This window comes from Camponotus vicinus, unplaced genomic scaffold (assembly GCF_025532165.1).
Source record: "Camponotus vicinus isolate PSW18456_S1 unplaced genomic scaffold, iyCamVici1.0 SCAF_9, whole genome shotgun sequence".
NCBI lineage: Eukaryota > Metazoa > Arthropoda > Insecta > Hymenoptera > Formicidae > Camponotus > Camponotus vicinus.
The window spans coordinates 18,676,587-18,704,102 of NW_028141981.1; the positions used below are offsets into that span (position 1 = coordinate 18,676,587).

At 34.4% G+C, this 27,516-nt stretch overlaps 2 protein-coding genes across 2 annotated transcripts in view; one reads left to right on the plus strand and one right to left on the minus strand.

Annotated features, from left to right (window-relative positions):
* LOC145976963 (protein fem-1 homolog CG6966) overlaps positions 1-16,571 on the minus strand; it is a 32,966-nt gene extending 16,395 nt beyond the window's left edge. Inside the window, exon 1 of the mRNA XM_083108541.1 lies at positions 16,092-16,571. Within this exon, the coding sequence (XP_082964667.1) occupies positions 16,092-16,151 (60 nt within the window). The 5' untranslated portion in view covers positions 16,152-16,571. The remainder of the gene's footprint in view (positions 1-16,091) is intronic.
* A 6,202-nt stretch (positions 16,572-22,773) lies between these two features.
* Positions 22,774-27,516, plus strand: part of Gro (TLE family member transcriptional corepressor groucho) — a 70,399-nt gene continuing 65,656 nt past the window's right edge. The window contains 1 exon segment of the mRNA XM_083109355.1: positions 22,774-23,860. The gene's annotated coding sequence lies outside the window, so the exon portion shown is untranslated.

A 27,516-nucleotide genomic window follows, 5' to 3' on the forward strand; every position in this document is an offset into this window, starting at 1 on the left:
ATAAAAAACACTTTTAAAATATACCTTTAAGATATGAATGAAATATGTATACATACATATAATATATATTTTATGGACCTAATTTAATTATTAGTTTCTACGTGGAGAAACTCTCTATCAATAACTCTCTATCAATATCTCTATAGATTTCAACTGTTTCGTAAACATAAGCGATTACATTTTTACATAAATACATGAATATAACAATAAATATACTATTAAATCACAATTTTTTTAAATGTCTCTAATTTCACTAAAAAAGATGGTCACTTCAGGGGAACATTCTTGTATTATAACGAAAAAATTTAATTTACTTTATAACTTTAACAAATTAAAGCAAGATGTTATCATAATAATCATAATCAAAATTATCGTGAATATATCAGATGTCATAATTAAAAATAATTGTTAAAAATTTTAAACGATGTTTCATCAAGAAACGGTGCAAAACGATGCATCGAGTTGCATAGCATATGCAAATGAAACGTAAAGAAGAGATCGACTGGCGGAAAAAGCGAAATAAGACGCGAAATTGATGGCGTCAGGCACACATAAGGCCGAGTTATGTCAAGTTACACAGCGCGTTTACTTTCTAACCAACATCGTTACGTGGACTTTCGATGAAAGTATTATGATTACAGTTATAATAAGTAGTGACATTATCGATTACTACAAGAATATCGCGCAGCTGACATCTGTTAAGAATTGATTTGATACTTGCGTATGTCAACATGATTGGCACATAAATCAACGTATTTTATTAACTAGATTAATATATTCTAATGCACACATATTTTTTAATTGTTTACTTTATAAATAAAATCGTAATAAAAGAAATTTCTTTATAAATTTTCTGAAACTACGAAAAAAAAGAGACAAAATCTTAAACGTGACAAGCAATTTTCGGTCATGTTTAGAATCGCATAAAAAGCCAATAACAATCCTTATTAAGAATGTCTGAAAATTGTTTAAAATTTTTTCTTTTTTTTCTCTTTTAGTTACAATTTGTAGAAATTTTATTATTTGTTGCAAAGTTATTTATTCTTTATATAAGTTATTTCAAAATATTAATTTTTTTTGAAGTTACATATTTTATACACCCTTTTATTTTTTAATTGTCATTTTTAAAATCAGAAAGCAAAGAAAGTTACATTTTACATTTTAATTCCAATAAGTAATATAAGAATGATTTATGAAGCCACATAATATAAAGATACATAATCTACTTGAAATTACATTTAAATTTAAACATAAATGATCATTGGGATTTTAAAAACATTTGCATTATTGCACAGTCAACATAAAATTCATCTTTGTCATTGTTATTTCCATATTTCCAAATATTATCATAATTTTGAATCATAATTTTCTGCCGTATCATGTAGCAATGCGAATGAGTAATGGTGCAAAGTTCATTCGATTCATTAAACTTATTGATTGGGCCTCGTCAGCGTGCCACATAGTTGCTAATTATCTGCTCAATCACTGTCCTAATTGGAGACACCGTATTTCGTATTCGGAATATGTTTATATGCCACGAATTCGCGATATCGAAAATTAGTGACTTTATAAAATATGTATTTTTATATGTGCTAATACATTTTTTCCAAGATATATCTCGGTAAGGTATTTAAGGTCGCTTTTGTTAATAATCTTAAAAAAAAAGCGAATTTTAAAGTAATATTGTATAATTAACATATTATATATTACATTTACATATTGTATAATTTAATTGATTTTAATAAATTACTAATTAATAAATATTACTAATTACTGATTACTAATTAATAAATAATTAATAAATTTCAGAAAAACTTGTCTTGGCGGTTTATTGCGAAGGTTAAATAATTTAAATCGTTGTAAGGAACATATGATTCTCATGTGTTCCTTCTCATGCGATATATCGCAATTGCAAATGAGGAAATACAAAATGTACTCACAAATACATTTCTGAGTGGTTGACATGAAAAGTTGATATTCTACGTATGAATCCGGTTCTATGAATCATCGATGATTACTTATGCCGAGATTTTCCATATTTTATGATTAAACAAAAATCCAGTTTTTCGTGTCGTGCGAGGAAGAAAATGTTAAGAGGTGTGTAATCAGTTTTCTTCATAACATGTTTACATCTCAAAAAGTAATCACTGCACGTTCTCCGTATTTATGAATAAAACATATTTTCGAATGATTGACATAACGTTGATATTCTACATATGTATCTGATTCTATGAATCATTAAATCGGATAATTATCAATTATCTCATGACGAGATTTTTCGCGTTTTGCGATTCAACAACAATCCAGTGAATGTTTCGCGTCGTGCGAGGAGAAAAATGTTAAGAGGGGTGTAGTCAGTTTTTTTCATAACTTGTTTACATCTAAAAAAGCAATTAAAGTACGTTCTCTGCACTTATGAATATGAAGTACTTGTAAAACATGTTAAACATCAATAAGAATACTAAAGACAGGAATACAAAATGAGTAATGCGCTTGATGACGATCGACATTCGATTTTATGTCACAACGAAAGATCACGAAACATCACGTATTATTGCATTAAACGGCATAGCATGCAAATTTTTTACATCAGTAAGATGAGACAAAGATTCTTTCATAACTTCCTTCTTTTTAAAATAATTCTTTTGAAATTTTAGATATAAATATGTATAAAATTCTTCCACGATCTTGTTGAAAAGAATACGATTAATTTAATAAACAGATTTATAATTTCCGACGCGTAATTAAAAATAAAAAAATTGTGCGAATGCATTTTAAGAAATGTTTGTTCAAAGTTTGCGTGTGAAGAAATTAATTAATTAAATATTGCAAACGCAATCGTGTTTGCACTCGGAACTCTTCTCATACTCACGTTTTATGTTGAGTTCATTCTTGCGACTGACCTGCTTTTCGTGAACTTCCGGTCTAGCTACAACTATTGCAAGTCTATATGCGATATATAACGAATACAATCGCACGATTTCGCAAACGGCAGGAAGCATTACAAACGATACTATTGATGCATTATTGTTAATTATACTTTAGCTATCGGTTAATCGAATTGCAGTCATATAGCAATTGCGCTGTCATCGTATTATTTTGGAATAGTTTTTTTCTTTTGTTTTTTACTCATAAGAATTCTATACATTTGATACATTGTTTAAAATCTTCACATTCTAGTTTAACCTGCCGCAATTTGTTAATAATTATTGACAATTAATTTTTTATTAGATTATAAAACTTCATATTATTTAACGTTAACATTATGAAAAAACTTGGTCAAATTAAAAAATTTGCTGATTATTCATCAGATTTAATATCTTATATATGCTTACATAATATCTTATATATGTTTGTAAAAATGATAATGATGTATAATACCCCTATTCTGTAACTTCTAACGTTTGCGTTATGTATTATATGTTGCGCAATTATTATATGATATAAAAATCCTACACAGTATATATAACGCAAGCGTTGGATGTTACAGAATAAGGGTGCTGATTTTGTATAAATAAATCAGGTATAATGAAAGATGATTAAAGATAAGTATAATAATAAGTAGTTATATAATTATAATCTTAACTAATTTTTTTGGAAAAGGTTTTTGATAAAAGTTATTCCATTTATACATACAATAAGAAACGCAAATATATATGTTTAAAGTGTGCTGTCGACGACGTTTCGATCCTGCTCTGGGTCCTTTTCAAAGTCAAATAAGAAAAACATAATTATTTGACTTTGAAAAGGATCCAGAGCAGAATCGAAACGTCGTCTACAGTACACTTTAAACATATATTTGCGCTTCTTATTGTATGTATAAATGGAATAACTTTACAAAGCTTCTATTATAATATATAATCTATATATTATTATTATCACGCATCATTACCTGTGTTTTTGGTTCCCCTAGCCTTCTTTTAATTCAATTACAATTCTCTAAAAATTTCATACATCAAGCAATAGTTTTTTATATATTATTATGGTCTTGTCTATATAATTCGTAAGAGAAACAAAATATTGTCAAAATGAAAACACAGGAAAAAAGTTTGTGTTAATAAATATGTGTTATGTAATGATTACTGAGCACTGTGCTAAAGAATGACCGCAAAAATCGCCCGTTTCGTGGACCTCGAGTTTTGATACGATTTTGGTGGTAAATGATTGTATATCATCAAACATTCATCCCCTAAAAATTTCGAATTGAGCATACCTTTTATTGCTGAGATATGAAGGGTTGAAGTTGGTATTATTCACGAATGAAGGGTACGCCATTTTACACGTTCAACACTGAACTTGACTTAAACGTCGATTTGAGGTCACGATAAATTAGTCTTCTAACAGATAAACAAATCTTATCTGAAACATTTTTTGATATGAGAAATAACCTCGAGGTATTTTGTGTTGAACGGATAAAATGGCATACCCTTCATTGATGTATAGTGACCAATTTAACCCCTCATATCTCAGTAATAAAAAAGGTATGCTCAATCTGAAATTTTCAGAGGATTAATGTTCCATAATGTACAATTATTTACGGCCAAAATCGACTCAAACTTCGATGTCCACGAAACGGGCGATTTTAAACCTGTTTTTGCGATCATTCTTTGCATAATTTATGAAATATTAATCTTTAATTTGAATCTTGTAATGTGGAAAACGTGATATTCATCTCGCCATTTGTCTCATATTTTTTACGCATCTGTTTCATGCAAAATTATATCTCAGTGATGTCTCTGACTCACCACATATTTTACCAGTATACGAGTAATATTAGAACACAGTATAGAGAATCCAGTACAATCTGCTTCTAGAATGTTAACGCGACACAAGCAAAATCGTGAAGCAATATTTGAATTTGGCGGAATGTCATTTTATATTTTCATTTATTCATTTAAAAAAAATATATTTAAAAAATGCGAAGAATGATACACACACATACACTAGAGATGACAATTTTAACATATTTATATTTTAGTGATAAATATAACATTAAGAAAATATGTATATTATAATTTAATCTCATATATTATTTTAATGTTAATCAATTAAGCAATAAAGTATCAATATTAAATTTTTTAATAATTGTTAATATTATGATTTTTACTTCTAAGCTATTTGATTTTGATTGATATTTCACCCAGTTGGAATATATATATATATATCACTTTTATTAAACCAAATTTCTCTTAAAATACAGTACTTATTCAATATTTTTGTACTTTGTGTAATACGGCATCCGGTTCTTTCTCATCCCATACAAGCGTATTCATACATTTCTTAAAAAAAGCTGCCAAAAGTCCGATCGCTGTTTTTCCAAGACAAAAGTATATATCGGAAGACAATAACTTTCTCGATTCACTTGTAGAGAGAGAAATAATAAAGTACGAGAGGGTCGAATTTCGGGAATTGAGCCTCTCCGAAGTTAAATAAATATTCAGTTCAGAAATCCTGAGCGCTTGACGCACGCTGAATGTTTTTGAACCCGATCCGAATACAGAGCTGCGTCGCGTCTGCTGCTTGAATTTTATTCAGGAACAAAGGCATCACAAACGTTGATGATTCAAAGCTTAGCCCGAGGAAGTAGTGATTTTTCGGACAAAACTCTGATTCAAAAGGATTAATTGAATTATTTGGAAGCCATTTATAAGTGAAAAATTCGAAAAAATCATAAATTTAACGAATACAAATACATGTAATATTGTAGATAATATAATGCGATAAATGTATATCAATCTAATTTTAAGTCAATGAGCGGATAATCGACATGATCGAGAAATATATTTTTATTATTATCGCTGTTTTGCTCGTCTATTTTCTTCTCGATTTATGTTTGTAAGGTGGAATTATGGGAGTTAAATGTCAATTGCTAATGAAATGATTATGATAAAGTCACGTCACGCGAAACGAAACGTGAAAGTATGTGATTACATGCTAATAGAGCAAATGGCGAGAGGTAGCGCACGTGAAAGATGCAAGTCGAACGAAAAAACGCATAATACGGAAAAGCGTGGTCGTCGGCGCAAAACGTGAGCGATGGCTTATCAGGTGCAATGCCAAGGTGAAACATTGTTGCCAATATAGCCATAGTCAATATTGGCGATCTAGATTACGCGATTGATTCGCAATCAATTGAGAATTGTTGCGAGAAAAGAGTCCTCAAGGATAGAAAGATAACGAAAGTCCTTATCGATTTTTCCGCGCCTTAGAAGCTTCAATATAGTCAACTTTTCTGGTCTCATCGCCAGAAACTCTCGGAATCATATAAACGCAGAATCTAAATTTTCTGCGAGATCGGGTCTACACCTGCATGATTCAGGGATGATTAGTATAATAATCGCCATTGTTCCTGTACAACAATCAAAGTTTCGAATATATCATGCATGTTTTAAGAGATTATATCTTATCCTGTTTTTCATGAAGGAAAAACATAGAGCTTCTTAAGTGCAAGATTTGCAAATGTACTGAAAAAAAACTGAATAAATTTCATAAGATAAGCATTTTTCATTTGCATATCATTTTTATTTCTTTATCACTAAAAACTACAATAAAGAATATATGCTGCATTTATAATATTTTGTTAAGACATTGAATATATAAACTAAATTGAATAGATATATATTTATAATATATTTTAAACATATACACATAACTCACTTGGCTTGCTGCTTGTTTACAATATAAGAGCCAAATTATCAAAGAGAGAATTTTCTTTTAATTTTCTGAATTTCAATAAAATCATGAAAATTTCCTGATTTTTCCACGTACAAAAAAATTCTGGAGAATATCATATTTTCCAGACAATAGGCACCCTGGTCAAGTATGTTTTCGAATTGATTCGAGAAACGAGAAACGTTCTACTAATCACGAAACGAGAGCAAAACGAGATATCTCCTTTCAATGATTCACCTCGCGTGAAATCAGTAGTGCGTTATCGGTATTTATTTTCGTCATTCAAGTTTAATTTTTTTATTTCATTTTTTATAATTTTTTAGTCTAAAAAATATATATGTATATAAGTATAAAATATTTTTCAACTGTAAAAGGTCCTACATAACATATATGTATATTTATTGTCTCATGTACAATGTATAAAATAAGACAAAATAATTAAAAAAAAATTGATAACAATTTCTCAGCTATATCTTACATATTTTAATTTTAAAAGATTTCGCGGAAACGCATAGTCGAGATCTCTGACATCGGAAACGGAGTCAAGTTGTAAATTGGTGCCAACCTTGGAGCTGTCATCAGTGCACGTTACGTAATTGTACATATATACGTACGTTAAACGCACTGTTGGTAGTTCGACAACTGTATTATCTTGCGTAATAACACTATGTCACGCCGGATTGATTTAAAAAAATGTGCTTTACGATGTGACCAATTTCAACGTCGATCAGTTTTGATTGCGTTAATTATACTAATCATACAATATTAAACGTGATCACGTTCGAACAATGAAATAATCGAATAATTGCGAGCGCGCATGTTTCTCTTCTCGACAAGAGAATCATATGGCAACCAGAATTGAAATGTTATTGTGAATTATAAAATATGATAATCTTTCTGACTTAATGTGAACCTAACAGAATAAACTAACATAACTAACGACCGAAGTAACAGAATCGATTTCTTTCGTATCGAATGATCAGCTCACGTCGATTCTAATCTGCGTGACGCTGATGACGCTCCTTCATCGACGCTCCTCAATCCCGTTGAAAGGTCAGGGGTCTACGGGATCGTTACTTTGCCGATTGAGTGGTTCATTTCAGGTTACACCTATGTCAAGCTATTTTAATCATTCTGCATGTACAACGTGCTCGTGATCGCCTGTTGACTAACTTTATAAATAGACTTTGGTAGGTGGATCGATTCTAGCGTCTCGTTTATGTAAAATCTTTAACAAATATTACGCTTTTTACATTGTGGACCAAGTGTAATATTCATTTGGAATGTTTGCGAGATATGTCAATGATTGCACGATTCATTATATTTTTTAATTATATTAATTATATTGTTGGATATTTATAACATATATTAATGTTGGATAATATATATTAAACTGTCAGTGCGACAAGTAATTACCAATTAAATCGAAAATAATATATTCTTAACAAAAAAATATATTCTTATCAGATCAAATTCATTAATTAAATTACATATACATGAGGGAATTTTTTTATAATTAGACCTTTGTCTGACTCGATATGGCTCGATATTCGATAACCCTTGTGCGATTAGATAGATTGCCCCCCTATCGTGAAAACTAAGTAAACATTTCTGCTCAATATTGTGTTTGAGAGAAATAATAATTGCAAAGACATAATATGCACTTTCTATTCGTCGAAAGACACTCTATGTAGGTCTACATTACTGTGCATCTGAAATTGGTACTCATTACCTCGATATCCAGTTTATTATTGTGTGAGTCACGAATAATCATAATTTCATCTCTAATTCTTCGTTTCACCTACATTTGTAATTTTTAAAAAGATTCATAATTCTCAAATAATTTTCGATTCACACGAGACATTCGCCGATTACAGATTCACGAGTGATAGATTCGATTGTTATTTATTTGCCTAAAGCATGTAAATGAAAGTGCAAATAAAAATTTTCTTCATAAAACATAAAAATTTTTGTAGAAAAAGCTTCAGTTGTTTGAAATTTTTTGTCAGATGTTTAATATCTTTATATTTTGATTATTGCAAAGTTGATTTTTCATTGTTTTCGATTTCTTTCAGATATTTTTTAGATGATAATTTGAACTAACTACTACGATTTTAAATGTAGATCGCAATTGGCTATATAATTATGTAATTACCATTTTTAATTGGATAAATTCTCAAAAGACCAAATTTCAAAGTTGGAATTGAATGAATTGTCCTTATTATAAATATAAAAACATATGACTTGTAATTTTTAAAAATGTATTTTTTAATCATTCTATTACATTATTTTAATGTAATAGAAAACTAAAAAATTTTTATGTTTCTAATTTTCTCTCAAAAATAATGGATTAATGAGATTTTTACGATTATAAAATAATACTAGACATAATATAATTTGAGTAATTTTTAATTAAATGCATAATAAAAATTTGTGTTATGCGTCGAACTGAAAATGATATCGTGATCATATCGAATTTGCCGCAAAAATCTCATTAAAATTTTTGAAACAAAAATAAATTAAAAATATAAGGATTTTAATTTTGTTTCACATTATATTAACAAAAAGTAATAATATAATTTTAAGAATAATGAAAAAAAAGTTTTTCAACAAAAAAATTTTTTTTCCAATATTTGTTTTCTATCTATAAAAAAAAATTTATTTACATCTCAAAACTTGTGTAAACTTTCGTTCGTGAACAATCGATCGAGTTCAATAATAAAATATCACCCGCTAGATACTTTTACTTTTTTCTTTTTCTCTTTCTTCTCTCTTTAAAGTATGCATATCTATGCATATACGGTCACGTACAATGATCTCAAGTGCAATAGCACCAAATGCGCGATACCAGTTAAATAAACTTATGGATGAGTAAATATATCCTATCATCCGCGAAGTCGACTCTCGAATTAGATTTCTCGAACGCGAGCGGTCGTCGCGTCGTGCCGCGCAGCGGTTCGACGATCGATTCCGCAATTTATATGATGGGAGTTACCTCGCAAATTCTCGTTAAGTATCATGCGCGCGCGCGCGCGCGGCAACGTCTCGCCAATTTATTAACGGATATTAATAGTCGCCCCAGAGCTAGCACTCCCTTAAAGCTACAAATACGTACGGCACAGGAAAAACATTAAATTTCATTAATCTATCGGCCGTTATTTTGTGATTTTGATAAATATTTACGAACCGATTATATACGCAGTAGCGTATCTCTAAAGTATTCATTGCCACGAATAAATACATTTTTATTGCGTTATAAGTACGCAACAAAACGTGAACAATTCGAAAACAACCTAGAGGTTAATGAGATAATTAATTATTCTTATTTCTTATTATGCCTTATCAATTTTATTTAAGTTGGCAAAAAGTTTAAATAAAAGCTGATATATTAACTAGATTTATAACATTACGCGAATAACAAAGATAAGATTATTCTGATCAGACGAAAAAAAATCCAATAAGCAATAATTTTTCCAAAAGTTAATTTTTGAAAATATATTCCGATTAAAAAAAAAAAGATATGCACAAGTATAATTTTTTTTCATATAAGAGACTTTTATACTTTCGGAATGCTATTTTTATAATGGAAAATATTTATTCGCGATGATAAATTGAAAAAGATCTGTAAGTATAATTGATGTATAAATGTCCAGACTTTAAAAACACATTTTAAAAAGCAAAAAAAGAGAGAAAATTATAAATTTAAATAATATAAAGCAGAGTCACGTCTCTTTATACATCGCCAAGTGTTTAAAATGCGAAAACAATTTTCAAAGTGCGAAAATATTTAAAGTATAAAAACGTTGCTACTCACAGTTCTAAGAAAAATTTACGTTCGCTGTATTGCCATAATTTTAAAATATCGGTAATCATCATTTTTGACGTCAATAAGACATTTGCATATCTTATCGAAAACATTTTCGCATGTGAATGTATTAACAAAAAGTATCAAAACAAAATGCCTCGACATCTCTCTCTGAGTAATCAGAAAATACATCGTGAGCGACCGAGTAAGCAAATGATGTAAGAAAAAGATAAGTGATTATAATTTAGGTCTCTCTCAATTACTATGTCTGTAAAATAAATCGACGCGATTATCAATTGCTATGAAGAATTTATACGTTTATCGACCGCTTCTTTTTCTTTGTCCGTTTCATACCGATCGATTAACTGAATGTAACATTTACAAGAATATATCGTGGTCATTGCTACTCTGTTAACGGTTTATTTTCGTCGCGAGATTGTAATGTGAGTTCAGAAAACGCGCAAAACTGCAATCAAAGATTAATTATTATCTTTTTGCGTATGCATCCTACGTAAGCATAATTGATTACATGACTGTTGCACTCATGTGGAATCTTCTGCATTTATTTCATTTGTGATTTTATGAATTTGCAATTAATTTTTTTTTATCACGCAAACAAAAAACGCAATCTTTTTCGATAATCGTCACCCGTCCAACTGTAATTTGTACGTTCTTGTAAATTGTCGACTAGATACTAGGCCAATGTGGTGGAGATACCTCTTTGAAACACAGTATTTATTCAAATGTTGTAGAAAAGTTTTCTAATCTGCTAGGTATTTTGTTTAAAATTTCAGATAAAATATTTCTAATATGTAACTTTCTAAAATAAGTTTTCTTTATTTTATAAGTTCTTTAATGTCTTGCATTCATATGAAGAAAAACACAGAGCCTCTTTAATCTCAAATACTAGATTTATAAATGTACTGAAAAAAAAAAAAAACTGAATTAAATTTCGTAAGATAAACATTTTTTACTTTCATAAAATTTTCATTCTTTTCTCACTAATAATTATAATAAAGAATATGTACTGTATATTCAATATTTTAATTAATAATTTTGTTAAAACATAAATATACATTCATAATATATTTTAAACAAATAATTTACTCTGCTTATCGACAATATAAGAACAAAATTATCAAAGAGATTCCCTGAATCCCAGTAAAATTTCACGAAAATTGCCCGATTTTTCTAGATATAAAAAATCCCTGAGAATTCCATGTTTTCATGTTTTTCCAGGGAGTATAGACACCCTTACACACAAATCGCTCGTGTTTACGCAGCGTTTAACGTGTCGCAGTATCGAACGTGTCTGCCACATCGAGAGACGCAACACCGATTTCATCGATAAGCCACGCAACACCACGATTTCGTGTTGGTCAATCAATGTGCCAGGACGATCGCCACATTGCGTTTTCAACTCGCTCCATGTTATTTCTAAAGCTTTCCGTGCTTTACACGCGCGCATGATGCGTGCCAAGCCGAGAGGCGAACGTATACACATGTATGAAGAGTCGCGCGACCAGGCAGATTCAACACACGAGCACATCTATGAACGTCCCGCTACTAAATATAACTGCTGTTTGCTGCGGCTATTTCCTACTCGAGAGATAAACGCGAGTCAAGAGGAAAGAGAAGCACGCGTATCCCTTGCTTTCGCCGCACACCTTCGCCGAAGGAACTGGATCTCTCTTTAGGATTTTTATTACGACGTTGTTATCAGCGCTTATCGAGACGATAAACCATATCCCAAACGATAAATCATATCTCACGTGAATAAATTCTCGCAAGTCTGCAGGTGATTAAGCGTGGTCTTGATAAAAGATAAACAGATGATTATTATTTAGTTCAAACAAAATCGAAATTGCGACTTGATGTCGAATAAAATCGGAATTAAATTTTCACGTAATTTCACAAATGTCGAAATATTTATAGCTTCCACTGGGAAAATCTACAAACGTCATGAATAGTAACGAATAATAACTGCTACACCGGCTGGTTGATGAGTTTCAACTTCAAAAACTGATATAAAAAGTCATTGTAAATAGAAAGTTGAAAATAATGAATTTGTATGATACGAATCTTTAATTAATTGTGGAATTATATCCGATGATTCTCAGAAATGCAATTATTTATAGACTTGTATAAATAATTTTCTGAGTTCATAAAAATCATTATCTTCTATTTATATCTACCTTTACAATATCGTATACAGGATATTTTATCTTCGCTGAAAAATTGACTCTTGAATTAATAATAGATTTTGTCATTAAAAATAAATAAATAGAAATAAACATTAATAAAATATACGGATATATGTTAAATATATTTATTTAATTCCGAAAAATTCTATGCAATATTTCTCTATTGGAATTTGTCATATTGCGTGCTCGCCGATATTTCGAGTTCGTCATAGATTGTTACAAGATTAACCGTGCCAAACATTTCGAAATCACGCACACAAACGGAATACCGTTAAAGATAATTTTTTAGCACGGTCTGTTAACGGGCGCGCGAGAAAACGAACGAAATATCGGTAAGAAAATGCTAAGATATAGCGAGAGAACTTTCGATACTTCTTCTCGCCAAGTTATTTTACAAAGGAGAGTTGGCAGTATTTAAATATGTGGATAAAATCATCGGAGAAAACCGGAAAGTAGCAATCTTGCGAATATTCAAGGTCTTGGGTATTGCCAAGCTTGGAAATTACACAAGCTACTCGATAAATATGCAGTAGTAGAATCTCGTACACATTGTAAAGAAAAGTCTCGGCGGAAAATTGATTTTTGTGTTTGCATTAAAGTATCACATTGCTACGATATATGATAAAGGATCAAGAATGAATGACCTTGGAAATAAATAACAAACGCTTTATACTTTCGTATGTATTTTGCGAACAAATTTTTTAGCTTAATAAAATATGAATTTGTGATTAAAGGTGACGGATAAAAATTTGGACAAAAATTGATAAATATTCGACAAGTCAAAGAAATTAAAATTCCGATTTATCCATGTGCCGAGATGGTGTATCTGCGATCACTTTTTTAATTAATAATCAATCTTAGCAAACGCCGAATTTAAGTAGATCAATTGAATTTTGGCCCGAGTACCGAAAACTTTCTCGGGCTATTTCCATTCATTCCCATGGCAACGAGCTAACGATCAGGCGGCGAAATTTCGAAATTACGCTCGACAAGCCTGCGCATTCGCCATTTCTGTTTCATAAGCTGCGCGACGCGTTTACAACGTTGCTGTGAGCTGCAAATATTTACCCTAAATTCGTGCGCCAACGCAGAAGTGTAGTCACACACTATTCCAATAGTAATTTTAGTCTGTCTTTGTTTATTCAACATAGTATCCTAATTATATTACTTTATTCGCGGTTAAACGCACAGATCATAAAATCTACACTTTTTATCGTTTTTGTTTACTTTATATTATTTTCAATTTTTTTAACTGTTTTTAATGTATACTTCGTATCATTAATATTGCTCTCGTAACGGTTAATACGGTGCAAACAAATAACTAACATATCTTACGCAGTAAAACCACAAGTACAAATTTTCAGATTTTTTTACTAAAGGCCACAATACTTTCTCTCTTATCTACACAATTTTAGATAATAGATAATATAGATAATATAACATAAAATGTAAATATTATGCATAGTGCTTGAATAAAATTGCAAGAATAAGACGAGAATTTAATTTTTTCAAGTAAATTAAATTTTTAAATTGCAATAACTTAGAATTACAAAATTGCACATTCTTAATTTTAGTATAAAGGCGATGATATAAATTTCTCACTTTCGTTAATTTATCTATATTGAAATTATTATAAAAAATATTGGCTCAGACACTGGAATTACATTTTTAAATGCATGTTATATTTAGATAAATATAGTGCAACATATTTAACAAAGAATATTAATACGTAAAAATTCTGAAATAATTCAGAGGCGTAAGTGCAGTTGCACTCGATCAAAAGTTCGATCTTCAATCCGTGCCAATATTTTTCTCGATTGCATGCTGCAAGTAGAAAAATACCACTATCGAATACATGATTATCTGTAAAATAAGCTTCAAGTGGGATGAAAGCGTTATTTATGCGAGCACTGTTATATATATATATGTGTTGCAACCTTTAAAAGGTCAGAGCTCGTCTACCGTTCCGGTAAAGCAAAACAGAATAGAGTTTCAAATATACAATAAAGTAGTTTCGTCATAAACACGTATCATATAAGCGAGATAAACCTAATCATATAAGCGATATAAACCTAATCATATAAGCGATATAAACCTAATAATCAAGAGACAAAGCACCCCACGCAATGCTTCTTCTTGAAAATATTCACGCAATTGTCAACGGAAATATGCGTAAATAATATGTACATATTCGTTTAATAAAAATATTCAAGTGATATAAATGATATTTTATGCACAATAATTGTGTAATTCGACCTTTGGCGAAACAACCAGGCAAAATATGTACTTTCAATTTCATCTCGGTCGAACAAAAAAAAAAAATCACGCTCTGTACAAAGGAAATTTGCAGCTCACATGGTAGTTCCCGATGTAGAAAATCGAATTATGAATCATTTAATTTACGTAGCGGTCTCATGGAAACATCGAGAATCGATTTGCTCGGCGCGTTCCAAAAACGACATCCCGAAGCGACCTCGCGAACAAAGCGCTAAAAAGCACATCGGCAACAATATTAGAGAACCGAGAAGCTTCTAGTTCTTTTCCTTCTATAATTCTTATCGAGCGCGAAATTCCTAGTAGTAGTGAAAGTTCCTCGGGCAATTCCAATTCCGCTTCTCGGCCGGGCATCGGGGAAACCGGGAGCGAGTTGCATTTTTCACATCGAAGATAAAAGCAATTGTGCAAATGTCAATGGAAAACTTTTCGCGGATCAAAAATAACGGAGTTTATCTCTTTACGCGTTTGTGACATCGGCTTATCTAGATTGTACCGGTTTTGTAGGTTTGTTTGGCAAAACTCTACATTTTTTTGGATAAAATCCATGTCAGTGATAAAAACCGGTATTTTCCGGGAAAAAACTGGCAAGAACTGGTCTTTTCTATTTTAAAAATGCTAAAATGAATTAAAAAACCTTTTTATCGATATTCATTAATTGAGAGAATATTTTCTAATTTAAATTTTAATCAAAATAAAATCTATAATAGATTAAGAATCGATGTGACGAATTGTTTTTGTTAAATGTGTGTATAGTTTATTGAAAAAATAATATTTAGATCCCCAAAGTTTCCATCTTAATAATTTCACATATTAATTTGAATTAAAAAAAGGCTTTATTATTATATTGACCTTTAAACTATGACTTTTTAAATTATAGAATTGGTATGACTTACTAATCAAAGCAAAAATATATTTCGTTTAACATTATAAATATATTTTTTAACGTTACATATAAAATTATTTTTATAGTTTTTGCCAGTTTATTCCATCGGATAAGCAAAAATCGGAATTTAACGTGGGTTTTGCCGCTCGCCGGATTTTTTCGGTCAACTCTGGCACGATAGACGCGCCGAAATATCAGTATCGCAAAGTAGATCCAGAACCATTATGTGCCAACAAAGTGCAGAACTCACCTTGAGACGTTTAAGCTTGCCGTCCCTCGCAGCGCTGTACACCACGCTCTTAAAATCCATTTTCACATACTCCGGCCCACGTCACGTCGGTTGGACTGCCTCCCCTTCGTCGCACGTAGAGCGTACACGTATTCTCGTCGTCCAAGTTGACGTCGTTGATGTCGTTGATGTCGTCGACACCCCGGAGAACTGAAGCGGCGCTTCCTCCGTCTCCCCCTCCTCCACTTACTGTAAGGCGATACGTTGAAAAACGAAAAAACCCGCGTTAGCGAGATCGCGTCACCCTTCGCTTCGTGAAGAGGCTCGTTTCGTACGCGAGAGATCGGAAAATTGAGAGAACGATTGCCCGCGTGCACAAAAAGTCGGTCTAAACAAGCGAGAGGACGAAACAGTCGCGCTCGATCCGTGTTTCCGTTCGCTCGTCAGGTGGCGGTAGCAACACAATCCGCTTGACGGCTCGTAAACGACTGAGCTCGCGCTGCCAATCGCCTGTCGATACCAACTGCGCGTTCTTGACCGTCCCCGACGCATGCGCCGCGACGCTGCCGACGCATGCGCCGCGACGCTGTCGACGCATGCGCCGCGACGACGAGCGCACTCGATCCCCGGCGTCGCGTTCGTGCGCGTTTCGTTTCTTCCCTCCGAAAAGAGGAATCTCGTCCTTTCGAACGATTCTTTTCGCGCTTGCGGCCGAAGGAAACTGCAACGACACCAGACTGTTTGTGTCCCGTTACCGACAGAGTGCGCAGGCTCGACGTATCGCGTCCTGACGCCGATAGAATGCGCCATCCAACGATTTCGAAGCGATCCATGGCAGAAAGTTTCGAGAAAGCAGGTAAAGATTGAATATTTCCTCTTGATTTTAACTTTTTAATCATTTAATGATCATATTAATTAGTTTATTATAACATATTTGTTTCGAGATGTCTCAAAAGAAGATGTTAAATATGCCAAGAATATTATTGGCGCCAATCTTTTCATATACAGTACCGATTAAAAGTGTTGCAACACTCCCAAAAAGTGTAAAAGTAAATGAATACATTTTTATTTCTTTTTTCTCCCCTAACTCGTTTTGCTCATGTACATAAAATTATTGAGACATAAAATGACAATAATATAATATAATGTGGTAATATTTACATGTTTAGTTCAAGTCGACGACCTTCTTGTTTTTATAAGTGAGCAATATTTTTGACCGGTACTATATCATCTAACCTTCTCTCTCTCTCTCTCCAAATATATTTAGTCTAGTCTTATATACAAAGTATTTATCTTTAGAAAAGTGTTATACATATATAAAAGAGAAGCATTTCCTTCACCATCGATAAATTAGTAAGGCTTCAAAATAAAATATAAATTCTGTCAAAAACGAAATGTAATAATTTCTAATAATAATTCCAATAAAACGAAACGTAATAGTTCCTAATAATAATAATAATAATAATTCTAATTTTTGAAAATTTCAATCTACGAGAATATCGCAAAGAAACTTAATCTTCTCTTTTCGATGATTTTTAATCGAAATACGTATTCGTAACGCGAGATGACGAATTGTTATAAAATTTGTCAAAAAATCAATTGATTATTTGTAGCAACAGATCGATAGTTCTTTTTATCTTTTCCTACTTTTCCTACTTTGATACAATCTGTGTACTTCCTGTAAAGAGTGAGTTATCGCTTCGAACCATCGCGAAACAGTTGGACGATAACTCGCGATATCGCGTAAAACGTATTCCAAGCCGGACGAGAGGGGGTTAACGGGCTGAATATTCCGCGTCCTTCGAGATAAGACGGACCTATTAGCCCCTCTTTATCCTTCACGTAGCTCGACAGCCAACTTTTCCGTCAGAGCGACGATTATCCGAGGGCGGTTCGCGTGTTTCACCGGTTTACCGAGTTTCATAGGGATAGTTGCAATCTTTTTACGATGGATTATTTTCTTCTCGGATATGTCTCGGCCTAGGCGAACACGTGACGAGAGAGTTCGTGTTAACAAATGCTTGTAAACGAATCACTTCCGGTTCACTCGAAAAAAAAATGCTTTGCTGATATAAGTAAATTTCTATCGTAACAAAAATTTACCGCTATTTTTGTATCAGTTAGAACATTGTAATAAACAGTGAAAAATATAGATCGAAAATACGTCTATTATAGATGTCTATTAGACTTTATAACAAGTATGATTAGCCTTAACATGAATAGGCACTGCAGAAAAGCTTCCTTTCTAAATTTTATTAACAGTTTAGATATAAATTCATTTACATTGATCAAGTGCAAAATATATGCGATATCACATATTTGCTAATTATTTATCCATCTCATTAATTTTTCGCATCTAGAAAATTGCAATTGCAAGACTATTTTTTGAGTGTTTAATGAAAAGTATGGCGTGAATTTTTAATAAACTGTACGTACAAACACACCTCCCGTAAAATAAATAAATAAATTTTCTTCATCATCTCGTTTATCGGCTTTATTAAAAATAACGCGTGCAACTTCATAAGTATAGTTGATTGTATTTGTATGTATGTAAATCAATAAGATATGTCCGTATGATTTCTCAATGACCTCGCGTGTACTCTGTATAAATATCGATTTTCTTGACAATGCACAGTCTGCGAAAGAGCCGCGTAATACGTATCGCTCGCTATAATTACCGACCAAATTGTTACGGACGAACTCGAAGAGCGGCTTGTTATTAGTCACGCGACAAGAAAATGCGGAAACGACGTTGTACGGCTTTTGCTTTCGTGCGAAAATCATGCAAATTGCGAGCAAATCGTCATGCGCGTCACCGCGGAAGGAAATGTCACTCCGACGAGTTAATTAATTCCCGAGCTTTTCTCGATCGAATTCGTAAATAATTAGCTGATTTTTTTTTCAGTTTAAAATCACAAGAATTAGACTTTGAAAATCTCGAAATAATATTGTGATGTACTATAAGTAAATTATTTTTTACGCAATTATATATAATACATAATTCACGAACTTGTTGCGAGTGTACAAAAATAAATTAGGTATATTTGCATAAGAAATAATTTAAATAATTTATTTATAATGCATCACAATATACATATATTTATTTATTTAGATGAAAAGGGAATCTGAATTTTTTTATTTTTCTCGTCATTGCTGCAATACAATTGTTACCGTTCGTGACTTGCTTGTAATACGAAGTCAGCATATTTTTTAATACTCACATGTTCCTCGGGGAATAAAAATTCCCACGACAAAACAAATTATCTCTCGCTCCCGTAACTCTTTTCCGTATATATCTCTTAGCGAACATCGACCGCAGGAGTGTATTTATGAAAGATTTCCAATTGTGTATACGGCTGTTTTCCCTCCAAGTAACTCCCCCACATTCGCAAGGTTCTCTTTCACACGCGCGCGTACACGCACACACGTATACCCGCGCGTATTCACGGGTCGAGTGGTCAATGCGTGATGTTGGATCGACACAGTATGCGTGTAATAAACGTGCGTGCGATCAAAAGTGCTGTGGCTTGCGGCTGTCCCGCGACGGGGGGGGGGGAGGGGAGGTGGAAAGAGACGAACGGACGTCGATCCAATCCACGCTACGCTATCGGGCGACCACATTCTCGCAAATTGCGACACCGAACTGAGGCCGAATGACAATAAGTCGACGGGGCAAGCAGACGTGTTCGCATCGCGATCACGTACGCGTAGATTAGCGATCGTTTGTCCGGTCCACGACGCGTGATGACGGACTGCAAACTCCGTCGCGATCGTCGGCTGCTTGCTTATTGCGAATTAGCTCTCGCTGCACCTACAACAATAAACTTGCGTTAGACAATAATAAATAAGCGATAATGTAATCGATGTTTTTTTTCTTTCAATTCTTACCGTCTTTGGTTCATTCATAATCCGTTCTTATATTTAAGATCGTCTTAAGTAAAGTCTGAAAATGTTATACGGTCATTTCATTGGTGAATGAAATCTTAAGATCTCTGAATGTAAGATACTGTACTGTACTTATAGGGTGATCTTAAATATAAGAACGCACTATGAATACGTCGGTAGGAGTGTTTAAACGCGTTGCAAATTTCATACATTTTTCTGCGTTTTCAGTAAAAATGTATCTAAAATTTAAAAAAAAAGTATATATAATTGTTGTGTTAATGGATATGTCAAATGTGTACGAACTTGATGTTGCGTGTAATATGCATGTATGTTGTAATGAGACTAATTTTCCATACTCGTGTATGTATATAAACAGTCAATTGCGGTTGAAATACAATGAGTAGTTCTCTCACACGGTAGAAATTCTGTGTAAATCGTAATGATAAATCGCGATGCGTGGGTAGCTTGAAAATGACGCATCCGATACATCGGAATACTTGCCAATAAACACACACACACACGTACACATTTATTTTCTAATGACGCGCTTTTTGGCACCATTAATATCTAATTTGCCATCTCATGAACCGCGTTTAGTTGTATCTCATTGCGTAATTTTTTTACGAGTTACGTTTTCGCGCGATATCGAATTTTTCGTTCGCAATTTACAGTCTCTGACATTTTAATGTTAAAAGTTAAAATGCATAAAAAAAAGAGCAGAAATGACGCGGCGCTTACGCGTATATTTTTTCAAACTTTGATTCTTATACGAATTTCAATATCTCCGATTCCATTATCTTGTCTCGGTACGAAACACGATGCGGCAACGTATCCCGTCCCGATTTCTATTCATGATCGATCACGCCAGCGAGGAAGACATACATCTCGCGACGAGATGCCGCAGGAAAACGCATCGGTGCAATAGTCGCCGTCGCTCTCTCGTCCCGTCCCAACATTCGCCTCTCTCTCTCTCTCTTTCTCTCTCGCTCGTTCGGCGAGTAGTATTGGAATTTCGAAAAGCCGGGCTGCTCAGGTAGACAGCCCTGATTTAGAGCATCCCCTTCCCCCTGCCCCGGGTTGGCGGGCGTTTAACCGAATCGAGGATTCATCTCTCCTCTCGCGCGCGCCCTCAAAGCAACGCGCGGACGCGATGCATGAGCGGTGTGTAATATGATGAGCATCACACATACACTTATGCCGGCAACTTTACACGCGCGCGTGTATGCTCGCGCTCGCGCGTTCCCTCGTACTTCTACCCCGTCCCCATCCCCCTCCCTTCTCATCCACAAGCTCGCGGCGGTTACACCCACGCCGAGCTCTCTACTTACGTTGCCGGTTGACTCGTGTTGTCCGGCGCTCTCCGCCACTTTGACTCGCTCCGTCTCTGTCGCAGTCGTAGCAAACACACACACGTACGTACGTACGTGCCGTACGTATATACATATGTACAGGGTGTTTCGGTAAAGATGGGCGGCAATTTCTCGCCAACGTGTAAAATAATCCCACACGCTCCTATCGAATTATTTTCTACAATGCATCTCGAGATCGAGATATTTATTTTTAAAGTTAAAGTTTGAGAAACATTTTTCTTAAATAATCTCTTTACATCATAGTAATTATTTTTAATTAAAAGTCTCTAAAATATATATATATATATATATATATCTCGATAGATCTCCATCACATCGGAAAGCAAGGGCAAACCATGATAAGAGCCTTCTAACTTGTAAAATTTTGAAATTAATAAATTTCAATTATATACATATATTATACAATATATGTATTTTTAAATATGTTTGTAAATATCCTCCATTTTTTTCTAAAAAAAGAGCACTCTTGTTTCATTTCATCAAAGCTAACTATTTTCGAGAAAAATACATTTGATCGATAGAAAATAAATGATGGTGATAAAAGATGCGTTGTAGAAGGAAATTTTATAGGAATTTATGGGGTTAATTTTCCGTGGCCTCGAGAGGTCGTCCATCTTTAGCGAAACACCCTGTATATCTACATACAGCCCGACACATTCGGCATTCCCCGTTGCACCTCCGCGTCTGTGGATTGCGGGGGCGCGAGCGGGCGAGAGAGGGGGAAGATTAAGAAACGCGGCGGCGCGACAGAGAGCGACGATAACGACGACGACGACGGCGACGGGTGGCGGCAACGAGCGCCCCGCGGAGCACGGGGTATATATCCGTGGCACGAGAATGGCGAGGAGAGAGGAAGATGCTGTTGGCGGCGCAAGCGAACGCGCCGCGTAAAGCAGGGGTGTCGATAAAGAGTTTTTGAAACTTTTCGCACGCGGCCGCGCGATGGTGAATATATTTAATGCGCCGCTGATTGCGAGAGTCGCGTTGATTCCTCGCGTGATTCAAGTTGCCGACAAGCGGTCGCGATTTTCAGACGAGTGATTTGTTTATATCGACAATTATATAACGCAAACGTCACACAAAATTGAAAACTATATTGACAGTTAATGCGACGCAAATTTCAAAAATATATAGACATTTAAATCCAATTTTCAATGATATTGACGTTATATTTTTAGTATTATGTCTTGTCATCTTGAAATTTAAGGAGGAACTGCACAGATCAGCTAAAGTTAATTAATACATTTTCTAATACGTTACGAGATTTACGAATTCGATATTGCGCAAAGTACTTTAGGCTTTTAAATAATATGTGAAATTAATAATTAACTTGCGAGTAAAGATTTATCCTATGGAATTGAAATTTTTATTTTATGAATTTTTGTGCACAGTTACTATAAAATGTTCGTAATTATGAACTGTTATGAAAAAGTTAATTCAATATGGGGTAATATTTATGATTTTGCCAAATTTAACTCGAATCTTGATCACATATTAGTTTTATTATTAACTTTGACGTAGCTGATCCGTCCAGTTCCTCCTTAAAGTTTTAATGCCCGTTGAATTTATAAATCGAAATGGAACCGATTTGATCGGCGCCGATTACAAACGATAGAGACTTGAGTGAGAAATTTGACAGAGATATAATACATTGATATCTCGCAAACTGCGATCAAAATTCGTCACGACGAATGACACGAGAGAGAAAGAAAGAAAAAAGAAGAACGTTTGACGTAAAGATAGCTACGACTAGTATGTAGATTGAATTTTTTAACGGCCTTTGCGGAAAGAGCAAAGTCACAGAGGCAAAGAAGGATACGGAGTCTCTCTTATACGTAACCCACAAACTCCGAAAGGACGACGGAGAGCTCTCTCGCCCCCATCGGTCGACGCCCTTGACTCGCGCGGCGGGAGAGTGGGGGGAGCGCAACGGGTGGGGGTAGGACAGCTTGCGGTGGAAACGAGACGGAGCGTGGCTGCCAGTGCTGCTTCTCCGTCTGTGTGATGCGCGCGCGCGCTCGCTCCCATTGATGCGTCGGTGTGGGACTCGTCGCGGCGGCTTAGCGCGTTGGTCGTCGCTTATCGGTGTGTTCGTGGCGCGGCGACGGCGACGGCGGCAAGCGGCGTTCACACGTTCCCGTCATCCACTACCACTCGGCTCGCGTTGCGAGCCTCGCAGTCGAGCGTCGTACGTTGCGCGACGCGGACGCGGCGTTCGCTCGTTCTCGTTCCCGTTCCCGTATCGTCCGGTCGCGGCCGCCGTCGTACACGTACACATTCGACGTGGACGTATGTGTTGACTTTGTGCACGCATCCTCCTACGAAAGTGTCAGTGTGCCAGACGAGAAAGAGGAAGATACGCGCGCAAGAGGAGAGAAGGAGAGAGAGAAAGAGGCGCAGCGAGAGAGTGTGCGGCAGGAAACGCGAGTGCTTTTTCACCGCAGTGCCAAGACAGATTAACGACGGATTTCATCGTGCCTACGTTTCTTCCACGGCCAGGATCTAGAATCGCAAACTCGTGACGGATATTCTCAGGTATGTGCGCGTGTATCAAAACCCTCGAGTCTCTCTTTCTCGGTATCGTAATTAATGATTTTTTTTTGCCGCGGCACGAAAATCTCGAATAAAAACGTCGAGCCGCGCTCGGGAAAGTACTGTTCGTTGTAATAGTTAGCTGCGCGCAAAGTCACGTGTCCTCGTTATGCGGCCAACTTCGCGAACGTGACGCGACATATCGGTGGAGCGCGAATAATATGCATGGATGACGGATTTTTTTTTCCGACAACTTTCTCGTTTCGTATCACGCGACGCGATGCGTCGCGTTAAGATCGTCTCGCTCTCGAGTTTGCCGGTTCGGGGCTAATAATTACAACGTTCGACCACCTATCGCGAAACCGAAGCGAGCCGAAGATCGCGGCGGCGAGCCATCCGCAAAAACTAATATCTCCCCCTCCTCCTCCCCCTCTCTCTCATTCCCAGCGATCGAAGCTTAATTCCCGGCGCTCCGCTTCTTGATCGATAAGGCACGCGTTCTCTTCCGAGAAAACGTTGCTCCGAGCCGAACTCCGGCCTGGTTAATTGAGTTTCAAACAACCGGCCCTGGATCCGCTTCGAATCTCTGTTTCTCGTTTAACGATCCTTGGCGTAAGATCGCATTCCACCCGCGACACGCTTAATAGATTATCGAGCAGATGGACACAAATGATTAATCTCGGTAACGATTCCATGTCACAACAATGTGAACATGAATGCACTTGTACGACTTACAATTAGATCAAAGTGGCAGTACTCTAAGAATTTTCTCTTAGCGATGTGAGATAATTAATATCTTCATATTTTATTTATCGCAAAATATTTAATAGCTTGTAGGAAAGACAATAGCCTCGTACTGCAAATATGATGCATTATCATAATGTAAAACTAAATAGTGTCTCAAATTAGCTTTCAAACGAACATACTTTGATCAACTTGTAATCGATTTTCTCTCTCATCGATCTTTTCTTATCATTTCTCAATTTTTAATACGAAGTATCTAAAATTAATTCTTGATGCAATTAAATATAAATTATAAAATTTAAAACATTTTTATATATTACACTACCAATATTAAAGAACTCTATTAAATAATTGAATACGTCGAATTTTATATGTCGAAAAGTTCTAAAAATATTTTTCTATCAAGAAATAACGAATTTTATATGCAACGATAACAACTCCATTTATATCTCTCGATACTGGTACCACTTTTGGATTTGGAGCATTGAGCAAGTAATTAAATTAATTAAACCGTTGCTGTTGCTTATATTATTGGTAAGAATCGACGATGAAAATAGAGTTGAGAGATAATGAGGAGGAGGAACGGATTAATGATGTTTCGATGAGAGGTAATCGACGTACACGTCTCGTAAAATCGTTGGAGATTGACAGTTGGTTTTCTTTATCTTGCATGATTTGCGAAATTTGTACGTACATAAATCCCATAAATTACATACTGTATTTGTACGAGCTTCTCGTGCCGAGATTGTCAGTATTGTGCCATTTGAATGTGAACTTTGGAAAACTGTCGTACGTTAAAAAAAAAGAAGAGGAACCTCTAATTTTTATCAGAAGCATATTTCGAAAATATTTGTCAAATTAATTGATCGTAATTCAGATTGACGGAATGATACGATTAATCCGTTGTCTAAACAAAATTTCGCAATCATTGTTTAAATAGAACTTTAATATTTATCGACTCCTCCGTTTATGCGAAAATTCGCAATTAATAATCCTATTGTTCAAACAGAATTTTTATACGAGCATTCTTAACTACATGTGCGAGCCGTTTAAGTTCTTTTTCTCGCCGTATAATTATCGTGCTTTGCGAGATAAGGCTCTTTACGATGCCATGCATTTTACGAAGCTCGCGTCGTCGTCGCGCTGCTAATAGAGGCACGATCGGCCGTATCGTAAGTATGCGGAATATTAGGACATACTGTCGCGTAAGAGTTTTGTTAGCTTTATCGCCAACACAATGGAATTTTTATTTTCGTGCCGGTCGCGAACGAACGTTCCGTCTCGCAAATTTTAAAATTGACGATTTAATTGCATACCCATGTAAAAATATGTAATCGCTAACAAAAGTATATTTCAATAGATATATATATACTTCTTCGTCAACCGAAATATAGTTGCAATACATAAATTAAATATTAAATATTATTTTTATTTAATAACATTTATATTTAATAATTATTCATATTTAAATATTATTTATTCGCGTTAACATTATTATTTTAAATTACAATATATTAATTTTACAATCACAATTTTATATAGAGAAACATGCGCAACTTGAAACTTATATTTTTTTTATTCGAGATATAGGTTTGCGCTAAAATTAATCGAATTTCTAGGACAATGCGAAACAGAATCCACATGTCTTTGACGTAGAACGACTATTTCGCACATTCATGGCGCGCATAACGAAATCGGCGGGACTCGTAAACGGCGCGCGCGGTATCACCCGCGCGGTACCCGATAATTAAAGCGCGGAACCGGCGTGTCTGGTGTGGAGAATCCTTTAATCCGCGGCGGCATTGTGCGCCGCCGTTCGGCCATGTCGCGATAACGATCGAGAGGGTAAAGAAATCACTGGGCGATCGCGCGGTGGTTTAAGGATCCGAGGCCGAAGGCCGATTACGCCGAGAGATTCGTGATAACTTCCTCCACGGCTCGTTCATTCGTTACGAACTTCCCCTCCCCCTCCCCCTCTCCCTCACTCCTTCCGCCGGCTCCTTTCTTCTCCGCAACGCGAACAAGCTCGGCGAAAGTTCTTTCGGGAATAGGATTTTTCGAATTTTCCAAATTGCATTTTTTTTCTTTTATACTTGAGCGTGAAAAAACAAAAAATGGAAATTACTCGTTATCGTTTCGCGGAATTATTTACACGAAATTTTATCGCGTCGTTTACCGAAGGCACAATAATGAAACAAAATTCTTTATCGAGAAATTAATACGATTAAATTGAATGTTTCCCCCGTAAGACAAATAACAATTAAATGTTTCACAAAAGCAAATTCTAAATTTCTAAATTTTCTTCTTCCAGAATAGAATGCATGATACGTAATTGAATAGAGTTGCACGAGATACCAAGACTAATCTTGATATTATTTTGTCTTGTCTCGAAATTCAAAACAAGATTAAGACACGATTTTTAATTAGTTATCAAGATTAAAATTGTCAAGATTATTGAATTTTTAAAAAAGTTAAAAACATGTACATTTGTAAATTAAATGAGAAAAATCATTATATGCAAACTTAAAAAATTTTATTTAATAAATAAAAATATTTATATTAACAAATTTAAAAACAATTAATGGAATAAATAAAATAAATAATAATACAATAAAAATTTTACACATTTAACTATACAAAATTTTGCCTACAGCACATGCGGTTTTCTAATTGTGTTTATGAACCGCATCTGCATCATTGTATGCAACCACTATATACCTTTTTCTAAAGACAATGAATATACAATATATATGATATTTTGGAAAATAAATGAACGACAAACAGTAACAATTTTATATTTTAAATTATAATATAAAAATTATTTATATTAAATATTTTTGTATAGACATTTAGTATTAAATAAAAATTGTTAATGTTAAATTGTTAAAATCGAGACAAGACGATAAAAGACGAGA